Consider the following 24268-nt stretch of genomic DNA (forward strand, 5'->3'; position numbering starts at 1 on the left):
GAGCATTCGTCGCCAAACTATATGAAATACAGTTATCTACAGGAACCCTTGGATTGTCCCTACCTACAAATAACTGGCTGTTGAGCTGCAGGCGGAAGTGTCCCTCAGCTGGGCCCTCCAGGACCTTCTTGGGGAGGTTGTCCACCTGCAGAGAGGTTTGCTTGAGGTTCCTCTCTGCACGCACGTAGTGCCACTGGTTGTCATTGAGGGCTGTGGGAGACTGCACAGTGGCTTCCATGGGGCCATTCCCCACGTCTATGGAGAAGGTGATCTCCTTGGGGGCTGCAAGAGATAAACAGATGTGAAGAGGAAGTGAAGGTCTGAACCAAATAGTGGGTTTGACATCAAGAAATCTTACATAAATATAGGGTCCATTAACTTTTATGTCAGCAAATAGTAGAGGATCATTTACCTCTCATCTCCTACACAGCAGCTTATACATGAATTTAAGCCCGCAGCCTCACTGTTTGATCTCTGCTGTGATTAGGCTTGGTTGTGGGTACCCATCTTTTTTGCTATAAAAATCACAGTGATCTAGAAATGGCACTTTTCTTTTTGAAGTAAAAGTGCTAAATACTGCAAAAAAGTCACACAATAGACCCAGATGAAGATCTTTCCAAATAGATCTTTCAAAATGCAGGTAATTAACAATTACATAACTTGGCTGCATGTGGTACAAGAGAATACTAGAAGCATTTGCCTAATTCTGACCCAAGATACACAAAAAAATTGATGGGGGAAACTACTCAATGGGTGATCCTAAACTAAAGCTGTATATGTAACACACATCTAGAAATAAAAAATAACACACATCTAGAAACAAGACAAGAGTTGAAAAATAAAAGCCACATAAAGGAGTCCACCTTCCTCTACTGGAAGCCTGAAAGGGGCTAGAACTTTTTAACATTCTTGCTACTGATTATTTTCCTCTTCCTAAAATGCTAAATGCACCACAAAGGCCAAGAACCAGGCCCACATATCACATAACCAGAAGGTTGTGGAAAATTCCTAAAAACCTTCTTATTTCAAGCCCAAAAAATTGGATAGGTCTGGTTTTGGAAGTTGCTTCTTAGATAGCTGAGATGGGAAATGTTCATAGGGATAGACAAAAATCTATTCTGAGCCCCTGCATCTGCTAAAAAGTTGTTACCCTTTGAAGCCCCTGTTCCATGGAGCTTCCTTGATACAAGGCCTTTAAACTGCAAATTCCATCTGGTAGCAAGAAGCACAACAACAAACCACTGATGAGAAGCCTAAGTCTAAAAAGATTTTTTCCAAACCTTTAAATAACTCATTTCTCTAGGAGTACAGATGTAAACACATCCAGAAGCTTTCACTGAACAATCCTCTTAGTTCACAGTGTTCGTTATATTTGATGCCATTTTTACTTCTGCATCCCTGAGAATCAAATGCACTACCCTGAAGTGCAACCAAATTGGACCTTGATGTGCAATTAACAGTAAATCACACCTCATTACCTTGTGATAATCCACCATGACATTTACCACTGGTTTAATGAATCAAAGGGCCTTGGGGCCCTATTTTATTAAATTTTATTTTGGGGTTATTATAAGCATATTATCAGATGCATAGCACCCAGTTTGTTTTCCCTCAGCTTGACAGAATTTGGAATACTCGTGTCATATTTCATGTCAAAGCCACTGTACTCTTTTATCACTAATAAATATTTGAAGTCATCACAAGAGAAGTGAGGCAAAATCTCACTAATTAAATTCCCTGCCATTTTCCTTATACACTGAGTAGCAGTTACACTGCAGTCACTTAATAGATTTTGAAGTATTCAAGATCCATTACAACTGTGACTAACTTGTACTGCATTAGTGTCCTGTCCTTCATAAACTCTCATCTCGTAGCTCTACCATACCCACTGAGTTCCTTTGAAACACTAGAGCTGCATAACACTGGGTATGCTACTGATATGGAAATAAAAGTAACCATCAGAATGGTAGCACTAATCAAGTTTCAACTAGAAACAGCCTATAGTTACCAGTAGTCTTTTCTTGAAAGATATTTTAAAATAAATATCAGTGTTGAAAACATAAATTCATACTCTTGTTCAAGAAAGATAAATCTAGCCATAACAAGATTAAGTGTAATGATCAAGTCTATAAAGGGAAACTGACAGGAGAGGTAGGTAAGTCTGGATAAAAGAATCTTTATGTTTCCATCTTATCTCCAGGCACTTCCAGCCATCTAAAAATGGCAGAAAATATGTCCTTCCCAGTTCTCTGCATCTGTCAAAATGGGCAAAACCACCAAGATTTCTGAGCAGTGAAACTTACAGCTTATTTCAATTCGTATGAAGTCTTTAATGCCAAGGTTTTCCAAGAACACCCCGGACGGGGCGGTGGTTTTGAAGAAGAAGGAGATGTCCGCGCTGACCTCGGCGTGGAGCGTGGGGAAGTGCAGGTAGGAGGCCTCCGTGTTGAAGGAAGCAGCATTCCAGAACTGCCCTGCAAACACAACCCCCTTCTCTATAGTTAATTGGCACAGGACAGCAGCTGCAGGCTGCATGTGGAAAGCCACCTTTTATCAGAGAAAGAGTCTTTTTGTAAAAAAATACTACAACAACGACAACAACAACAAAAAAGGAACATTCTGTACATATGGAAATTGAGAAGAGCTAGTACTCACTGTCTCCATAGCAACGCAAAGGGCCGATTTTCCAAGCAGCCTCAGAATTTGATCTGTTTGTGTCAGTGATCACAATCTGAGTTACAGGCAAATGGTCTTTGAAAACAAGGAGGCCAGTATCATTCGTCCTGGATTTTAATACACAAACAGAAAGAGACAGATTAACCACAGACAAACCCCCTAGCATTCCTCATGCAAGAGAATATTTAAAAGATGCTTACTTAAAGAGCTTTTGTAGAATTACCTGGAAGAATTATGACAAGTACACACTGCTTGAGATAAATGTGTTCCCATGTAGGCTGTACGTTCACATGCAATACTGACCACTGAAGACACCATTTGGATAGACAACACTGGCTGTGATGGGCTGTAAACCTGCTTCAGCTGTGCAGAACTACTGTGAAGCCAAGGAAGAGCACTGCCATGCTGACTAATGGGCATTAATGTAAACTGGGCTCTACAGGGTTTCCTCAGCAGGATGTATTTGCTGTGGATCAGGTCTACGTCCAAGTCTGAATTTCTGTAAAGTCAGCTGGAGACAGATAAGGGTGTTTTGTGCTGGCTTTATGCTTTACCCGAGCAGGAAGAGGACAGGTGATGCCTGATCCAGCCTACTGTTAGCAAGGGGAAGCCAGACAATTACTGATCCAGCTCCAAGATTGCTGGGACAGGCTGACCCTGCACACTCCAAAACCAGCTGAATTGCAGAGTGAGTTTGGACTGAATAGATCCTTTGCACTGCACACCAGGTTCAACAACTGAAATACTCAAGGCAGATTTACTACATTGCCAAACTTCTCATGTTTGGTTAGCTGGGCTTGTTCTTAGCTGTGACTTACTTACACATGGCAGCTAGAAAGGAAAAGGAAGTTTAATTCTTAAAGGATAATTTATTTGTTTTTATTCTGAGTCAGCTGGACAAAAAGTTCTCCTCAAAATGCAGTGTGATGTTTTGTGGTAGGTCCTTAAGCCATCTGAGTGGCTTTGGCTCTGGTAGGGTACGCAGATGTGAATTCATCCCACTGCACTTCATGAACCCAGCTGAGTCCCCCAGACACCAACCCTGACCTTACCAGAGCAGAACTGCCCTTCTGAGGTCACTCTCTATTGATTGACAATAGAGAGATGAGTGCTGTCAATCTCCACAGTGATTTTCTCAAGGTTAAGGTTTGCTGTACATCTGGGCACATAGGTGTGGTAGAACATCCTTCATGGAACCAAATCTTAATAGTTTTGGAGAAAGGATCTCTACCTCTGCAGAGCCCAGCAGGCTCTGGACTCAACTCACTTGTCTGCACATGGGGATGGCAACACATCCAAAATGCCAATAACCCCAAATTTATACCCACTGCTCCTGCAGGCAGGTGTGACACAATGCCTCAGGAAACAGGTATCACTATCTGAGTGATTACACTGCCAAATCCTACCTGATCCCAGGCAAGATCCCAGACCTGCCCATATCCTCTTTGTAATGCCAACTTCCCAGTGTAGTTCCAGATACAGGAACAGACACAGACTTCTAGCAAAGAAATAATAATCAGGACAAACACTGCAGCTGTGCTCTGACACACAACCCCAAATGTTTGCTTGGCTAAGTGCTCTACTCTGATTAATGTTAGACAAAAATAGGAGCATTTTGATCTTTTTCATAAAGGCTGCACACATTGCATTTATTTTTCATTGCTTATAATTGCATGCAGCGTAGTTAATTGTCTCATAATGCCACGGGGAAAAGGAGAGGTACCCTCTTCAATGCTAACATTTTCTTCTTGCTCCAGTGGGCATCTGACATGCAAATAATTACAGACAAAGTGCAGCAAGATGAAATTCCCAGGCATGAGGCAGAGTGAGGCCTTCAGTACTGACTCAGAAGGGAAACTATCATGTATGAATCAAAGGTACAGGGTCTCTAAATCTCTTCAGTATCACACTCATAGCTTATTGTATCAATATTTGAAATTTAGGGTAAATACTCTTAACAGATTATGAAACTACTGTGACAAAAGTGAAATTATTTAAGTATTTCTTAGGAGAATAATTAAATAAGGTATTCCAGTGATAGAGGAAGAAAAGTAGGCAAAGTGAATGAAAAAAAGGCAGAAAGATGCATAGTAATGGGACATGAAATATTCAATATACATATGAGTAACTAAGGTCATGTTTTCTTTCTTAAAATAAAATTTTTCAAAAATTGCAAAAATATTTAGGGAGGTTTCCTAAAAGTTTATTTAAATTTAAAAATGGTGCAATCTTTTTACTAGCTATGATCAGCATTAAAATAAAAATCAGTATCTTTCTACAGCTTGCACTCAAAATATCTACAAAAAACCATGAAATGGTGACATTTTAAAGATATCTATTCCACATCTCTGAAAACTGCATTGCTTATTAGATATTCTGCTGTACTGCATGAAGTTCTTTTATATCAAATTTTATTACTGAATTTTTACTACTTATATGCCAGTGTCACAGTGAACTTTAGTAGCATAGCTCAAGTGTGAGAGAGAAATATATTCTAGAATTAATAAAAATCCTCACTTCTTTGTTAATGCCTTGAAAACTCAATCAAGCTTCTCTTCAAACTCAAAAAGCACATTTTATGCATTTTGTTCTCTCACACATGGAAAAAAACCCTCATATAATGATATGTATTTTCACACAAGCAGACATTGAAATAAAACCTATCAGAAAAATATTCTGTCCTTCAGAGAATGTGTCAGTGTGAGGAACAACATACCTATCGTTGCAGTTAATTATTATTATTTCATAGTAGGAAATAAAGTTTTTGGTGAAAGATCAACACCTAAGTGATTTCAGCTAACAAAAGCAGAAAAGAGAGTGGAAGACACTGTGAGTGTTTCAAATTCCTGGTATTCCTTAAATTGAACTTATTTCAGACTCCATTTCTCACAAAGCACCACAATTCCTCTTCTCTATGTGCTACATCATGGCAGCCTCTCAAATACAACGTGTTATTCCTGAGAGAGGAGCAAAAGAGCTTTGTGTACCTGTACAATAACTTCCTGGAGGCATTGCTGTGGCACTACAAAATACAAATATACCAGGGTTTGGACAAAACATTTGAAATTTTGCCTGAAGGGGGCTTGGGGATCATTTTTCATCTACTACATTTTTCAAATAAAATTTCTATTTCCTGATAAAAAGCATCTGCACTCTGATGTGCAAATACATGATTTTGTCTTTTAAACAAAAGTAAAACCTTGTTATGTTAATATTTTTATATTTGTTCCCAGAGCTCCTTTTTACTTTTATGTATTTTAATTTAGCACTTCACACACTTGAAACCAGATTATATTTGCTTTTCCACAGCTGCTTCTCAGGTTAGCCACTACTTTTTTTCTCCTTAGTGGATTTCACATCGCACTCTGTGGCTACTTCCACCAAGCACACCCCTTGTAAGTTAAGTCCTGATTTCACAAAAATCAAGGCTGGTTTTATCACTTTACCAAAGGGAGTCCTCTGCTTACTGAAAATGATATGAATAAATTAATAACTTCAGAAGTCAAACTCATGCTTACTGGACTTGGCACTCGATTTGGCACAAAACCAGATGAAAATCTGAATGTTTTGAGGGTTGAAACAACACTCAACAAACAGATGTTTTTCTGAGCTCTTTGCATAAAGGATAGTGTCAATTTGTCCTTTCCTCAAGCAAAACCCAAACCAAACAAATCTGATAATGCCCTTTAAATTAAATCACTGAAAAATTGTTGTTTATGGGTATTAAATACAGTTGGATGTCATTTGTTTATCCACATCTGAAGATTAATGCCTACATCTACCCAAAGGTCTTCCTGAATAAGCTATGAGCAAGTCACATATCAAACAAATGCTTTATGTATGGACCAATTTAAAAAAGATGAAAATAATTTGCTACTAAAGGTGATAGTGCAGCAGCTGGGTCCTTCAAGATGTAGTAAAGGCAGACTCACATGTAAATGACAAATAGCTATTTGGATGGTAACATTATGAAACTATTTTTCTTCTTCCTGGCTACTACTAAAAGTGCGCTCAACAAACCCTTGCTCGATGGTGTTCTAACAGTGTGAGCCATCATAAATTGCTAATCTCTAGGTAGCCATTTCCATATTTTTTTTAACAGATGGTAGAACAGTGGTGCTATTAAATATAATTTATTCTCATATGATCCCCTATTGGTATGTTTTTCTCTTGCACATTAATGGAAACTGGTGGGATCTGAGCCACAGTAGCTCAGATATTCAGTACAGATTTTCAGGAATACCATACATTTGGGGAAAAGAATACCACCATCAGCAGATGGCAAGGAAACTCATAAGGAATGTGCCTGTGACATAGGCTTCCATCAGGAAAAGTTCTGAGGCCTGTGCACGACATATCATTAATAATCCAGAGGAATACATTTTAATTGCTATCTTACCCATGAGCCATATCCAAAAATGTTTTACTGAGTAAAATAATGTACATTCATGATAAACTAAAAAACATCAGCACAAGGGGACATACCTAACAGTTGAAGGCAAGATGCACTGCCTATATTTGCCTGAATTAGAGATACAGAGTTTGGTAATTAGTGTAATGAACTGATTCTCGACACCTCGGGGACCTGCTACAGTCAGCTCTCTGCAGGCAGCTCTTCCTGGTTGTTGACAAATGTAGTCATGAGGCAGATATCCAAGACAACCCTGTACAGGCCAGGTCACCTCTGGCAGGGGTTATTTATGAGCTCACAGGCTCTCTGGAGTTGCCTGCACTGCTTCTCAAGGAACGGATTCAGTGTGGGATAGCGGTTGAGCAAACAAAACCTGTCAAATCTGGGCTCGTCAGGGTTTCTCTGCCCTTCCAGTTTTATCACCCTGGCTCTGGCATAGCTTAGCACAAATATAGCTCATCCAAGCAGGGCTTCATTCACTTCCATTTGGCTTTGTTCCTCCTCAAACAAAGCTCAATGTACTCATTATACCTCTGGGAGACAAAGCGGGTCTGACTGTTGTAATATCCCCCCTCTATTTTGTTCCCTGTATCATGTCCTGCGGTTTTCCTTATTCTTCTAGTGCCCCAAAGCCACAATACAGAGGTGAATGCATGTTACTTTGGAAATGGCAAGACTCAAAGATTTAGCTGTCCAGTGAAGAAGACTGTTCTGAAGATAAAAGAGGATGATACTACACTAGTTTGAATAAGACTGCAGAATAAAAACTAAAAGATGGCAAATCAGCTAATTGTTTGAAGCAACACCACCCACCACACTTTGCTGAGATGCCTGAGTTTCTTGTACAAAATGAGTTCCAGAGATGCCTCTCTTTCTGAACAAAATAAAAAGTTGCAGAGGTCTCCAAATTCACAAGGTTTCCAGGTGAATAGAGTCAGCAAGGTTTGGTTTGATGACTGGCTTCACTCTAGGGTCTGCATTTGACATGGAAAACAGATTCCAGATAGAGGGACCAAAGTAGCAAAAGGACTTCAGGACAGTCATATGCTTCACCTCAGCATGAAAGAGTTTCCTCCCACTTAAATGCAAGGTTTGGTGAGCAGTAAGACCTTAACTGCCAAGGCAAGAGAATTTTGCTTGAGATAAAAGACAACCCAGGAGAGGTATGTGGAGATCCAAAAGATCTCATGATAACACTATCCTGTCAGTACTTCAGTAATGCTTTTTTCTTTAGGTCAGTTTAACACATTTCCCTAATAAAGAATGCATTTTTCTTTGAAACAGGGTGTATATTTTGAAAGTCAATCACTAATATGTCTCATGTATACAGAGCTTGTCCCAACCTTTAACTACTGTCAGTGTGGGGGAAGAGAAGACAGAGTAAGAGACAGAGAAAGACAGAAAAACAGACAGACAGACAGAAAGAAAGAAAGAAAGAGAACGAAAGAACATTTTCTGAACTAGGTTTAGCTTCAGCTTGAAGGCCACTGGATTTTTATGAATGTTTCCTCCCCACTAGCAAGCGCTTTCAGCAGTCAGAAATCTTTCGGCATGTCTTACACTTTTTCAGATCCCTTTCTTGGGTCAATAAAAAGGGTGCAGTTGCAGGTGCCTCTGCTTCCTCATCAGAGATCTCCCATTCTCCAGAAAACACCATGAAGATGCTCCACTATTCTGAAGTGACAGATTTCACTGTCATACTACTGTGGAGTTTGGAAGCATGATGAGCCATATGGAAAAAGATAATTATCAGTGCAACCGTTTAATAAAAATCAAAGATGAAAAATATAAAAGCCTTCCCAAACTAGAATGCCTAATTATAGATTCCTATTCATCTGGCCAGGGAGGCTAACTTGATGTCAAGTAAGAGCCCAAAAATAGCAGCTGGCTCAGGTGTCTGCTCAGATATCATTTAAAAGTCAGCATGCCTGGAAGTGCATATTGTGTGCTGCCATATTGCTGTACCTGGCACAGGATTTGGCAGGTCTGCTTTCCATTGTTTATAATTTCTCTTGCTGCTCTGAGAAATTAGTAGCTTCTTCTGCACTCAAGATTTAGTCTAGGGAAAACAAATCAAAGCAAAATCCTGGGACTGTCTCCTCTTCAGGAGGATGCTTCAGCTACTCTGGAGAGTTCCTACCTTGGAGCAGCATGATTTATCTAAAAGGAGCAAAAATGATTTTCTGGTTTTCCACTCTGCAGCACCCATTTTATTTCATGCTGAGGCAAATAAATGCATCTACTGCTGTCTTGTTCCTTCCACTATAATGTATAGCAGGTTAAAGTCACAGTTCAGATCTCAGCAGGTTTCAGATTCGAATGCTCGTTATATATCAGGGGGTCAGTGTTCTAGCAGGGAAACACAAAAGCAATCTTCAAGAGGCATGAAATTTCTTATGTTTAGAAACCCTCCATAAAGGTCAGGGTTTTTTAGCTTTTATAAAGCCAACCTTCAGCTTAGAATACTGCCAAAGTAAAATTTTCTCATGGATTAAAAACCTAAGCAACTGAATCCCCAAACCAATAAACAGTAGGCAGTTTATTGGAGGTAACTTGTAAGCATATTCTGTTATTATCATGAAATTAGGAGAAACAAGTAACTCTCTGAGCTGCCAAGCTAACGATGCATGATTTCCAACATCTTTCTCCCATGAGGGTTTTCCAAAATCTAATAAAAGTGTACTCTTCCTTAACTTCCTTCTTGTGGGCATTAATTGGCTTTTTCCCCTCAGCCTGGCATAAATTTTCATAGAATGTGTAATTTGTAATACTTTTGAGACTTCTTTTTCTCTGTCCAAGATGTTTGAAACATGTCTGCTTGCTCAAAATCACTGGGGGTGTGTGGGGGGAAATGGAGATAAATACTCACAGCATAGCTTGTTTAGGTCTCATTTCCTGAGAAGACTCAGCTGAAATATTATAAAATTGCATTTAACTTTCACCTTGCATTGGTTTGTACAGTCTAGTGGTGCAGTGCCCTGCAGTCTAGGACTGCAACCCCAGTGTCTGCCAGCATAACCCCCTGCTCTGCTTGAGCAGTGAAAAATGGAACGTGGATTATGAAAAGAGCCAAGCACCAGCAGAAACAGATGCTCGTGATGCTCGTGTGCAAACCTCACCAAAAGCACATCTGATAACCAAACATTAAAGACAGATTAACATGCACAGCCATGCTATTCAATACAAATCACATTCATAAGCTAATATTTACATAAACATCTTCCTGAAGAAATCTCCTTAAAGCTATAATTTTTGAAAGTGAATAGTGACCCCAGGGATTCAAAGGGTCCAAGCAAATAATCACACTGTCTAGAAATCAAGCAACCAAAAAAGCCCAACACTTACAGTGACAAGTAACTTCTGATTTTTTATGTTTTAATACCCTTTACCATTCCTTTCTACTCATTTTAAGTGAAGGTTTCACAGAGCTAATTCTGACAATATTTCAAACACAGCAGCCTATGACAGCAAGACATTTCTTGTCTACTTCCATTTCTCACAATTTCTGAACTATTCAAGGTTAAAATATCTTTTTTTCAGATAAATTACAGTAGATCCTATCAGTTAGTGGTCTAGCAGGGAGACTGAGTGAGCAGAATTTTCACATGTATGTTCAATGTTTCAAACTGTACTTCCAAAAACACTCATCTGGCATTTCAGTCCCCTCAAACACATTTGGAAAGTTCACCAACTAGCTCTTGGTGGCTGGAGTGTTTCTGAAAGTGCAGAGAATGACAGAAAATTGTGATGTGGCTTTCTCAGATCCATGCAGCATCAGAGCACAACAAATGTCAGAGAACCCAAGGAAAGCTTTGAATTTTCATGCTGTGACTCTAAAACTTCCTATGGAGACAAGCAAAACCTACAGAAGCCAAACAACTCTTCTTATCATCCTTAAAAAGCTTGAGATCCAATGCAAAAGAAGGTTAAGGCACATTATACTGTTTCATAAGAAAAATATGAAAAACATTTCTTGTTTAGCTGTATCTGAATTTTGCTGTCTAGGTCTCAATTTTCTGCTCTGATATACACCTCTGAAACAAGCTCACAGAGCCTTTATTCATGTATTGCTCCTGTTGAACCAAACTTTTAAGCAACTAAAATTACCTGATTTGGCATTCAATAAAGAAGATGTTTTTGAAGCATCCCAGCAACCTGCTTCAGCCAGACGTCTTTGTTCAACATAAGAATTTAAGATGAAATCAGACATCCAAATTCTATTTTCATTTTCATTTTTATCAGATTACACTCAAACTTCCTGAACTGTGCAGCAGAAAAGATTTAAGCCTTCTTCCCCTACCTCCTACCCCTAACTCTTCACACAGACACTGCTATACACATGTTAAAATTATTACCATTCTTCTCTATCTGCGTCACAGTTGCAAAAATATCTCATATCCAGACAACTTTCTTCCAATCCACAGGCACACTGCTGAATGCCCGGAAGAGATCCTCCCCAGTAAAGGTGCTTCTCATTGGCACGGCCAACCCACCAAGCAAATGGCATTCCATCTGGATGAAAGGGAAAAAAGAGGGGGGAAAGAGAAAAGAGAAAAAGAGAGAGAAAGAGAACTTGATAAGCAAACTGGATTCTCCCGAGAATGCAAAAGAGAATGGAGGTGGACATGTCAGACAATACTCAAAGAAAAGGTGCAAACTGCAAAGTAACAAACCATAAACTTTGCCCCAGGTTCAATTTATGGAATACACGTTGAGAAAGCAACGATTCTGTTGTAATCCCATTAGGGCTCACATGCCAGTTACTCATGAGAACCTTGGCACCATCTTTCAGCTGCCAAGACTTTGGAATGGTGAAGCCAACACCAGGGTCTGCACCAGCTGTGCCCAGTGGTTTTCGTGTGACACTCGGGGCTAGATCTGATCACTGAAGGAGACTGAAAACAATTCTCCTGCCACAACTCACACCACACAGATTGTGCTGTATTACACAGTATTGGACAAGGACCTCTTGTAGTGTCAACTGGTTTTGCAGGAGCCTCTAGCCCTTGATCAGGATTTCTTACCTTAGGAGTCAGATATAAAGAACAAAAATCTACAAAAATAACACACTGACTGATATATTACTATGAACTTAGTACAGTTCCTCTCAAAAGTAAGACTAAAATTTCTATTGAATTCTTAGGGAGCAAGATTAGAAATTTTAATGTGCTGTCCATGGATGGAATTTGCAAATGTAAAGTTAGATAAGATATTAAAAAAGGTAGGACATAAGTGGGAAAAAATATTTCCCTGCTTGGGAATCAATTTATCTCTGTGAAGCTATTTTCTACCTACAGGAGCTTTAAGATTTATGTATTTATATAAACCGAGACAGTTTTTTGTTCATATTTCAGAATCCATTATGCATCAAGCATTAAGTATTAATAGTCAGATAGAGTAAGCAGAATCTGATGTAATGAAATTCACAGATGAACATTTTCTAAGATTGACTTTGTCTTCCAGCTCAGCTAACTTTTTCATTGACTCCTTAATCCTTAAATCAAGAAATGTAATCAGTTACACATACAGGTAGATGGCAAAATTTAACAAAACTGACATATCAAGATTTTTTTTATCAAAGGAGCTTGGAAAAATAAACTGTATGGCTAATGAAGAAAGATGCATCAATTTATTCTTCTGCTTTTCTAACATTACTAGTAGGGAGTATTTCTCATTATACAAGGCAAGAAAATCTAAATTATGAAATGCAATCAAGGTTAACTTTAGAATGTAGGAGACTAATTAAAATGAGTTTTAGAATCACTTGGCAAAATTAATTCATATTTATTTTTCTTCTAAGCTTAGACTGCTGAACTGTAAATTCATAAAAAAAGGAAAATAAAAATAGGAAGAGCAACTACATTCTCATGATACCAACAATTAAGACATGACTAATTTGACCAATACCCAGAGGTACTCATTAGAAAAACACAATCCAAGTACATCTAAGGATTCATCTTATAAAAATGTACACATTCATTTGAGGCCTCATATTATTGTCAACACATTTATTTTTTTTTTCTTTTCTATTCAGCTGATTTTCTTGCAGAAGTTGATTGCTGGAGCCAGTGAAACAGTTCTATACTATATTATTGGGAAATTACTCAGTGCAGCTTGAAATAGTATGTTAATTGAATAAAAGGGTGATTTGTCTAGAAGTAGAAATAGATATACAGAAGTGCTTAATCTAATTTTAAAAGTGCCCATTCTGGAAAAAAAATATTTAGATAAAGATAAATTCTTCAAGCCAACAGCAAATAATGGTGTTCATTAATCAAATACAATCTGTGTCAGTTTTCTTTGGTGGAAGCCATTATATACTTAAACATAACAGTGAAATAAGCAATCCTTTGTGTGTTTTAAGAATAAGTAATTTCCTGACATCTTTTTCAGATCTGTTGTTATTTGTTTCATTGAGCAATACCAAGCAAACACATGCATACTCAGATTTATGCTACAGACTGGGGAAGTGGTAGAAGCACCACAGTTTGAATCATTTACAACTAAATTAAATACAGTGCTAAAAAATAGAGCAGTCAACATTGTAAGAAACAAACTCAGATTGTCAAGGGAACAGGCTATAAAAAACCAGTGTATTTTCCAAAATTCTATTTATTAAGCAGAGTTCTGACACCTTTACTCAAGACAAGTTGATTTTTTTCACTAACTAGTCCCCTAGAAATCAATTTTAGTATTAAGTAAAATTATGCCCTGATTCTTCAAAACTGTTTTGCACCTGTTTAGTTTTTAACACATGAGAAATCAGAGCTTTTCAGCAAAGTTCTTCCAAATCTATGGTACTTAACCAACACCTGCAGAGTTTAGGAATTCTGAAACTTATATTGTATGTCATATACCTGTAATGTTGAAGTAAATCAATACTTCACAAACAATGCCAATCAATCTGAGTTCTTCCAGAAAGTTTACACCATTATACCTTGGCAGAGCTGGAGGGTGTCTTGCACTGAGACTGAGTCTGGCCAGCTCGTGCTGATTAAAATTCTTTCTTCTAAGTCTGTAGATTTGTTGCAGAATTTTCACTTCTGTAATCATGCTACTACAATTTTTTCAAAGCATTATCAATTCTCCACCACCTCAAAATGAATTAATTTCCCTTCTCTGGTGAAGCCACAGACCAAATCAATGACATTAAGTAAGGATTTAAAATGACCCCATCACCTTATGGTAACATAAGTCAGTAGAGTTCCACTTTAATATTTCTAAGCTAAAAAGTCCATTAATAAGAAGTGCTACTAATTCTTCATTATGTGCTTACCCTGCTCCTAGCAACACATCATTTAGTAAAAAACGTTGTCAAAAGCCTACTGCACAATTAAAAGTATTCTTTCCAATGTTTTTTTTTCTTTCTATTATTAATGGGAAAAAATCCTCTGTAATAAAAAAATTTTGATGTTGTCCTTGAACTCCATGCTATGGTTTCAAAGGAGAATATGTGTGAAAAAATATCCCAAAACAAGCAAGTGCCAAGTGAATGAATTTACCAATGGTAGAACAGTCACAAATTTCTTTACAATGATTTCCTTCTGCACTGCTTAAACCGCCTTAGGAAGATTTCAATTTTGATAACAAAATCTTCAAAAAAGGCAATTTTTGGGTTGTATTTCCTGCAGTAGACAGGATGACAGTAATGTCTGGAAGCCTCTAGAAACAGTTGCGATATTTACACCACTGTTTTTTACCATAATTTAATGCACTATTATAGTAAATACCGCATAAGCATAATGGAACAATATGAATAATTTAATGATAATAATATTCCAACAGCATTTATACACATTATATGCATATCACTGTGTGTATAAACTCCAAAAAACTTCTGTGGACTCAGTTTGCCTTTATACAGTCAGAAAGTCTTAGTACCGACTTTTATGTTTATATAGCTTGAGCTAAAACAAAGCCATGCATTTTTAGAAGTATTATATTTAAAATATTTGTCAGATTTGTCTGTATGATTTGTCAGTTTGTTCGTGCTATGGCAACAAACAAAAGTCTAATTATGGAAACATAGCAAGATAATTGGATCCTGTGTTAAACTCCTGTGCTGTATAAACCTACAGCCTGACACAGCACTTACCCCTGAGACAGTCAAGGTTTTTGGGGTACCCAAGTTATTGAAACAGGTCAGTTAAAGGTCTTTCTCACCACCACTTCAAGTCAATTTATTTGCATTTGTATTTTGAAACACTAAAAGCATATTGCACTCAAACAACATTGTCTTAGCAATTTTCATGTTCATTTTGTCCTCCAAATTCAAACCAAGTAAAGCAGAACTGAATTTGTACAATCTTACCTCGATAAATTTTACTGATGAAACTGTAAATTAATTTACATCTATGCTGTTTTGTCTAAAAAAGGAACGATTCACCTATCAAGAGGTAGTGAAAATTAGGAAAATACTGACTGTAGAATTGCATAGAGCAATCAAAGTCAATTCTTTGAAATCTCACTCAAAACCAATAAATATCTGTTTGCACTAACCACCTCAACAATATCGAATCCTGCATATGGCTCACCTGATACATTAAAAATACGTGAAATAAGCAGTTAACAGATTTTTTTCATGCATATGTCTGTATATAAACACACACCTATGAGGCAATTTCAACCTGAATAACTGAATTCAGAGGCCAAGTCAGTGTACAAATTATCATGTCAGATAATAATTTTTTAAAAGACTCTTGAATGAATGGACAAAACAGTGAGAAAGGAAAACTGACCCAATATTTTTCAAGAGTTTACCAAGATCTTGTTTGCTCACACCAAATTTTTTTCCATAACATTTTTACAGCTTATTATACTGTAATTTTTAAAATTCAATTGACATAAAACCAATTTCCTCCTGTTTGGCCTTTCAACAGGGAAAAAAAAATACAGTCTCGATAAATCAAATAAAAAGTATTTAAAATAATTCTGGACAAAAAAGGGAAAAATTGGAGAAATATTCCACACTTAGTTGAAAGCACAAAATTAATACCTTCTTAGAGGCTGTTTGTTCGGTGAAGTCACTAATCAGTATTAATGACTCAGGATCTGTATTAGTTTAAACAACAACTCCCACCACTGGGAAAATAAACTGATAACTCAAAGCAGGGTGAGCTCAGGCTGTGCTGCATTAACCACAGTGTGCTGCTCATTCTCTGAAGGGGGTGCTGAGATTTAACAGTGAAAATGCTGCTCTTTGGTTCCCAACCCTCAGCAAGGGTCTCGTGGCTCTGCCCCTGCCATGTGGAAGCAACACTCATCCCTTGAGATGTCAGGCTCTCTGCACCTCACAATCCTGCTTTTAAATCAAGATCAGGTTACCTTGGGAAAAAATATGTAATATGGACCAGGAAAAAAATGAGAATCCCCAATGGCATGGGTCCTTTGAACATTGTTTACTCAGTGAGCCACCAAGTCACTGAGTTGGTTTTGTACCACACTACTCTGCTTGCATGGGGACACACACCTGTGTTATGCCTGTCTCATCTTTTTTCAGTACAGACATAATGACTACCTAATACTTCCTTTCTTTACTTTAAACCTTCCCCATGGCAATTATACCGGTTTCACAGTCCTTTTTCTCTACTAGAACTACAACTATAATAACATATTATTGCCCTAATTTTCAGAGATTACAAACATGGTTGTGTTGGAAATCACAGGCAGTCAAACACTGCACCAAAACAGTCACTTTTTGTATTGGGTAACAACTGTGCCAGCCAACATTACTAAGAATCTCACTGAATTTGCTTAAAATTTCTGGTCAGGTTCTGTCATTATTCAGCTCAGCTATCCAAAAGGGAAGTAGTCCTGCTAATGCCAGTGGAACTACCCAATGGCCAAGACCACAAAGTTTAATCCCCATTCTAAAATTATTTTTTAGGAAAAGTGGGGAAAAGGCAGCTCTTTGCTGACATTTTGTTTATTGTTATACAGCTTTGCTGCCAAGGTGCATTGCTTTCAGAGGGTCCCAGGCAGAAGTAATTGCTTAAAAAAAAAAAAACAAAGGAAAAAGCACATAGCACACTGCATTTTTCTGCTTCTTTTAAGCAGAGAAACTGCTCTCCCCCTAGAGCAGCTGTTACCACAGTGTGCTCTGCTCTTCTGGAGTTGTTAAGATATTCTCATAGATGAGAATGGGCAGAAAGAAGGTAAATAAACATGGACCTCAGCTTCTTCTACATTTAACAGGAGCCTAATGAGCCACACTGCTGGGCTGCAATGACAGAGCTAAGGTCACTGCACACTCAGAGTGCCTCAGCAAAAGCAAAATCACCATCAAGCCTTTAAGAGACAGATTTGAGGATGAGCATAAGGATTTCAAACCCAAATACTTTTAGATGCTGAGGAACATTAAATCTACATCCAAACTAAAATTTTGTGCCTCGTGAATGTCCCAGCTGAAGGCCTAAGAAGGCTGAAAATATTATGAGTACTTGCATTCTCTGCCAGCCCAGTCTGGGTTTTTTCAATAAATTTCTGGCCAAGTGACAAGTTTCCTGAAAGATGCAAATGGGACTCCAGCCGACAAGAGAAACTATGTGAACAGCTGAAAGCATACAGGTTGGGAAGGGCAAGCAACAACAAATAAACAATCCAAAGAAGATTATAGCTTTTAGGGACAAATGACAAAACAGGAATTGGAGCTTTGAATCCTCAGCAGTTTTGCTGAAGATGAACTGGATATTCTGCTCTGCTGAAACAAAAAAATGATCTCATTTCCTTTATTTTCTGCATTTCAGCTCACCTTCACTTCAAAATTGTTCCACTTGCTTTCAATTCCTTTCCCTCTTCATCATTCGCCTCTTCTTTTTCCATTTTCTCTGTTTAGCCTAAATCCTCCAGGTAAATTCAGATAAACAAGCCTGACACTGCCTTAACAGATAAGCCTATGACATTGATGCATGTCCTGCCACATCCTTACTCTGCACTGGGACCAGAAACCCATCAATGCTCTGGATTCAATTGCAAGTGAATAATGACCATGGATAAGCCACATATAACCCTGTCTGGGCCAGAGGAGCAGCTCCTGCTCAGCAGATGTCTGGATTTTTTTCCCTATTATTCCCAGTAGGAATAATGGCAGTAAGATGAACCCATCATTTCTTGCCCTCACACTGCTCAACCAGCTCTTCTGTGTTCATTCTCATCCTCATTACCAGCATCCTCTCACCCATTTCCCCATGAATGCCACCTCGTGAGGTGCCTCAATACAGTGCCCAGGAAATGATCATTCATTCTTAGTCAGCTCTTCTGCAGAAGTATAAAAATAGTTAGTGAGAATAAATAGCAGTGAGTCCTGAATTAACAGATTAACAAAGAGAAGATAAACCAGATTATGTAATTCCAGGTTTTGTGAAAGTGCTATGGGACACTGAATGATCATGTTTGATTTTGGGGCTCTCTGCAGCAGACCAACACTCCTCAGTGGGTCTCTAGGGCCTGAGGAAGACAACAGGAGTGACATTTGCAGCCACCCTACAGTCAGACAGTAACACAGCCCACTCTCTCTGTGTCCTACTGAAGTCTTATCCACATTATCTTATGAGCTAACTGGATGAGGTGCCCACGTGGAATGGGGGAAAGCATGGAAGAGAGGAGTGAGTTTATAAGTTTAGACACATCATATGCTCTTCAGAGCTTTCTTTTTAAAGCATTTTATAATGGATGTGAAAGGGCCACAGGGAAAGGCCACAGGAAAGAGAGCACTGAACTAATGCACCTTATAAAACACTGCAAGGTGAGAGTAGTAGTTTATCATAGCAGTTTTTGTTCTTAAACGCTATTTAAGTTTTCATAGATGAAAGCACTTTCAGAGCTAGAAATAAGATTGCAGAGGACAGAGGGGAATAGTTGAAGCATCAATGACTATCAATGGTGCCTCAAACCATAAACCAATGATTTCACCACAAGAAAACTTAGTATTCAAATATTATTCATGGAAACGTTGAAGTGAGAAAACTTGTACAGAACAGTAAAGCTACATTATAAGCAACTGTCCCAGGAAACAATTCCAGGAAAAAACACTTTATAGCTTATTAATTTCCTATTATTTTCCAGGAATAATAATGGACAGATCCAGCAGCCAGCATAGAAGCATCCAGCTCCAGTGAAATCAGGGTAGCAGTGCAGATTTGCACTCACTGAGCATCAGGCTGTTCACAGGAAGAACAAACAGCTGAGGCTGGACAGGACCTCTGGAGAAGTTTAGTCCAGCCTCCTGCTGTTCTGAAACAGATTCAGGATGTAAGAACTCCTTAGAAAAACTCTGTGGCTGTTACTGAGTCAAGCAAAAGCATCTGCAGGTATGCAGCAAGTGATATACAGGCCTGAAGGATCTATTTTTAAAGGGGGTAAAAAAAAAAAAAAAGTTATATTTGCTCCATTTATTCTTGAATTATCCATCATGACACCTCATACCCTTGGGACTGGCCATGGATGAAGAGTAATGACCTTAACTGTAGCACTTTGCACCTCATGAACTCCACCTGGTGCAACCATGGAGTCCCCAGCTCTGCACAGCTCCCAGGCTCAGGTGCTCCCAAAAGCCCACCAACCTGAGCCTTTCACCAAGAAAGCCCAAAAAACCCCAGGGCAACAGCCTGGCCTAACAGTGGTCTGAAAGTCAGGGTAGAACTCAGAGCAGGTAGCTTGTTCATGAACACAAGCCAACTGGAGTAAAGTTGAGTTGAATTAATCAAGGATTAATTCAATTCTTGCTAGAAATCATGGTGAGTTGGCTGGATTACACCCACAATGAGATGCAACTAGATAAACTAGAAAAAGAAAGTAGATAAAATGGGGACATTTGGGACATTTAATAGGAGACTGGATGAGTTACAGAAAAACATGCTGTGGGAAGCAATCTTTGCTTGGTCCTTTGGGAGAAACTACATGCACTAATAACAGTCCTTCTGCACTCCTTTATTTTGAAAAGTGTCTGAGTAAAAATGGAATTACCTTACTCGACAGAACTGTTTCCTGTATATGCAGTTTTAACTACCAGCATTAATAATGAGAAAAGGATCCTTATTATTACTTTTTTTACCCCTGCTCACATTGCACCAATACAGTCACTAGTGGCTCAAACGGACTGTCTCCAGATTTGACAACCCTCCACAACAGACAGATTAATTTTGTGCCCATTGCACATGCAATAGCAGCTTCTAGGAATAATAAAATCTAGATTCAGGTATAGAGAATCTTTATTAGCACTATTGATTCATGAAGCAATGAGAACACACCTTGTCCTTCAGCTCCGAGGTTAATAGTTAGAGAATAACATCTATTTACATGGGGTATATCTGACTAGAAGGTCATTAGGACAATGCCATTTCCACAGTGGGCCTTTTTGAATTTCATGGCTCAGATTTATCTTAAAGAAATCAGAAAGTATCATCAGTAAACATGCTGAATATCTGAACAGGAGTAAAAATAGAAAAACAGTCTTAATAGAACATAAATTAAAAGAGATAATAACATATTGCTAATCACTTTAAAGCTGGAATCCCTAATTAAATAAATTAGAGGATTTTCTTAAAATTGATAGCAGCACTCTCAGATATTATTAGGATGGCATTTCTGTTTTGAAAAGACACCTTTGGAAAATGAGATCACATCTCAAGCTCATTATCTCAAGTCCTGTAATATTACCTGAGCATCTTGGGTAAGAGGGAAGTCCTCTCTCCCCATGCAGTTGTAGATAAAAAGCCCTAAGTTTGGGGGTTTTGTTTCTTTTGCTTTAATTTAGGATTTTTGGTTGGTGTTTTGTTTGTTTGTTTTTTAATGGCAAAAAAAGCTGTAAAGTCCCTGAGAAGAGGACTTTATATCCATTGCCTTTTACAGGACAGACATTGTAAAAAACTACAAAATGACACCAACACCCAAAAGAGAGCTCAGAGAATAATATAAGCACATTTCTGAGCCTTACACCAATTATGAGCCAGCAAGGCAGCTTGGACAGTGTAGAAACCACACTCTGAGCCTGTCCTCCTACATTTTGTCACATCCCTAGTGAACTGAAATCTCACAGGGCCAGTTGACCTGGATTGCTTTTTTTTTTGTTCTCAAAGCATGTCAGTTGGCAAGAGATAACTCTGAGTTGTACTTCTTATGAACAAAAAGTCCTGCACAGCAGTGCAGAAAGTCTGGTTTTAAGCTTTATTAAAAAAAAAAAAAAAAAAAAAAAAAACAACAAAAAACCAACCAACCAACCAACAAAAAAAGTGAACTAAAAGCCTTCCAATAACTTGTTGAACCATGTTCCAGTATCTCTGAGAGGCATTACTGCAACTCATTAAACTTTTTATAGTCTGATGTGTAACAACACATTACAGAGCAATTGTAAATAAATAACTGCTGATTTGACACTGCTTTCAACTGCAGAGCAATTCTGCTTTCCTCAATGTTACAATTAATGTCAGCAGTTAATGCCTTAAGTGGTGGAATCGGAAACTCAGCTACGATAAACACATGCAGTCAGATTTATACTTAAGGATATACCCAAACTGCAGCATAGCCTTAGTTCAGCTGTCCCTGTCTCAGGCTGCAATTACAGTTCTGTTGGTCAGAGTAGCAGGGGGACCATTTGTCATCCTAAGGAAGGCTGGAGTGCTGTGAAATTGGGCACTTTGGAAAAATGCAGCTGTAGCAGAACATATGTATAGGCAAGACCATGAAATGAACTGGCTCCAAGCCAGCACGTAAAGGCAATTACAAGAGAATGTAAATGAAAAAAAATCATAGAACACTGTACTCAGAAGATGTTTCTATTGATACATCCTGACCAGCCTTAAAGGTCAGGATGACAACAATCTGTCTTCTCTGTGGGACTGCTTAATCAATTTGCAGCTCTTTTTTCTTCACCCTGTTAGCAACAGGTTCACATCTTTCAAACAGATCTTCTATTTTTGCTGCTTAATTGGTCTCAGGTTCCTGTGTATCTCTCTGTACAGCTATAACAAACATGGGTGTGTATTTACATTATTGCACAGACTGTAGTGGATAGAAATGAACTGTTCAGCTCTGCTCTGCATCTCTACTGTCACTAACAGAGATTATTATGTGGCTGAAGACAGTTTTCTTCTCCTTGAGCTGAAGGAAGAACTGAGCTGTGCTTTAGCACTGCAGTGAATACTGGAATGGGCAGAGGCTGCAGAAGAATGTCAACCATGCAGCCTCAAGAAGCTGTAGTCCTTCCTCTCTTTCCCAAAGCTGATCAGGCTTCCGTGTTTTCTGTATTTAATGGTGAGAGAAAGACCCAGCACGGGAGCCAGTCTATCTACAAGCATCACAAAGTGAGAATAAAGAACTTTACATATGACATAACTCTCTACCATAGGCCTTTCATCACAGCTGATGAGACAAAGCCTTCTGTGGGCTGCATCAATGCTGTGAATCAAAAGTCCATAAGACCATCACATCCATCACCAGCTTTCCTTCAGCAGTAAGGCTCTTTAGTTGAGTGAATTTCCTCTAGCCAAGTACAACTTGCTACAAATCCTGTCAACTACTGGCTTGAAAAGATGCAGGCATCTCTGTCAGGTAGTGGTGCTTAGGTGGAAACACCACAACTGAGGCAGGTAAGTTTTTCTCTCAGACTGGTGTAGGATTTTGACCAGGTATCAAACACATTACAGTTCTCCAAACAAAACACTATGCAAGTAACTGGGATAAATCACTTCCATTTAAGTGTCTACATCATTTGCCTGCTTTCTTTTCAAGTATGGAGCCCTAGGGGGACAGGCATCAGGGGAAATGAAGTCATGAACAATATTAGACCCAAGCCTCATGTTTAAAATATAAATTTCTGAGGGCCAAACTTCTTTTAAAAACATATGAGAGCCCTTTCCTCCAACTTCTCTCTACAGATATGCTTCATGCATATGCACACCTCCATAATGGAAGTTTTTCTATGCAGATTTATATTAGGAAATTAATAAATAAAAGTTACACATTTATAGCTGTAACACACTTTCTCCCATCTGAAGAGCAAAACAAATGCAAAGGTAAATGTTATCCTGATGCACACTTCATTACAAACAGAAGAAACAATCAGCAATAAGTCATCTCCTGCAAAGAAAAGGGACAACTTCCTTCCCCTAATCTCAGTGCTACTTTTCTTCCCTCTGTCAAATAGCATTTAGCAATGTTGATGTTATGCCATTTATTTTCTTCCACCCACAGGCAACTGGCCAAGGTAAGGTGCATTTGCCCAGAGGTTTAGGTAAAGGAATCTGTATGATGCTGTGAATTCAGAGATACACAAAACTGATGAGTTTAAAGGAAGCTACCCCTAGCACAGGAAGAAATGCATTTTTCTGAATTTAGATTTCTTTTCTCTTCCACATTGTGAGTAAAATTCTAATCATAAAGCTTTGCTTTTAAATGGAATACATAAATGACGCCCAAACAGCTGTCCTACTTAACACTACTATGTAAACATCTGTTCACATTCCTGCATGCAAATGAGAACATCAGCTTGCAAGTCTCTTACACTCAGATTAGTCTTTATCAAGTCCTCACAGAAAACACTGGGGTGGAGGCCAATGACTGTGTGAAGTCAGAGGAAAGGAAATTCTTGAGCTTTTTTAAAAAATTGATCCTTGAAGAAAAGCTGGATGATGGACAATACAAAAAAACTAACTACATGCAAAAGAACCAACATTTTTTAGTGCGTTTGCTTTAACGAAAGATTCCATTCCTATATCTTCATGGTGGTTTCCTACTTCATCATATATTTTATCAGCTTGTTTTATAATTGGATTCTGTGTCAAATTTTTATCCCTCTTTATTCAAAACATCCATTAAAAGTTCCAGGGTCCCAGACCTGCTCCTGCTGAGCTAAATGGGATTCTTGACATTGAGGTGAATGGAAACAGGACTGGGAAGGCTGTACGCCTCATTAGATACATGATTCCACAGCACCCTCTAAAATTCTGCTGAACTCTCCTTTTCAAGCAAATAAAGCTGGTAAACTCAGAGGCCATGAAATGTCACTATTACATTTCAGCACTTAAATACATACCTGATGAATTAGCCATCTTCTTGCCAGGCATCTTAGAAAACTGCAGCCCCTGAGGGATTTCCCCTGGCCGTTACCACTTATTGCAAAGTCAAAGAGAGAAAGCTAAGGTTATTGTTTAGCCTGTGGAATCAAAATATGCTGAGAGGGCATCT

General features: G+C 38.5%; 1 protein-coding gene across 1 annotated transcript in view; it reads right to left on the minus strand.

Moving 5' to 3' along the window:
- The window catches only part of CNTNAP5 (contactin associated protein family member 5), a 266317-nt gene that overhangs the window by 42313 nt on the left and 199736 nt on the right, over positions 1-24268 (minus strand). Inside the window, exons 14-17 of the mRNA XM_058809950.1 lie at positions 11443-11599; positions 2656-2783; positions 2304-2474; positions 64-282 (exon numbers count right to left, since the gene is read on the minus strand). Coding sequence (XP_058665933.1) covers positions 64-282; positions 2304-2474; positions 2656-2783; positions 11443-11599 — 675 coding nt within the window. The remainder of the gene's footprint in view (positions 1-63; positions 283-2303; positions 2475-2655; positions 2784-11442; positions 11600-24268) is intronic.

Source organism: Ammospiza caudacuta, chromosome 8, assembly GCF_027887145.1.
Source record: "Ammospiza caudacuta isolate bAmmCau1 chromosome 8, bAmmCau1.pri, whole genome shotgun sequence".
In the NCBI taxonomy this organism is placed as follows: Eukaryota; Metazoa; Chordata; class Aves; order Passeriformes; family Passerellidae; genus Ammospiza; species Ammospiza caudacuta.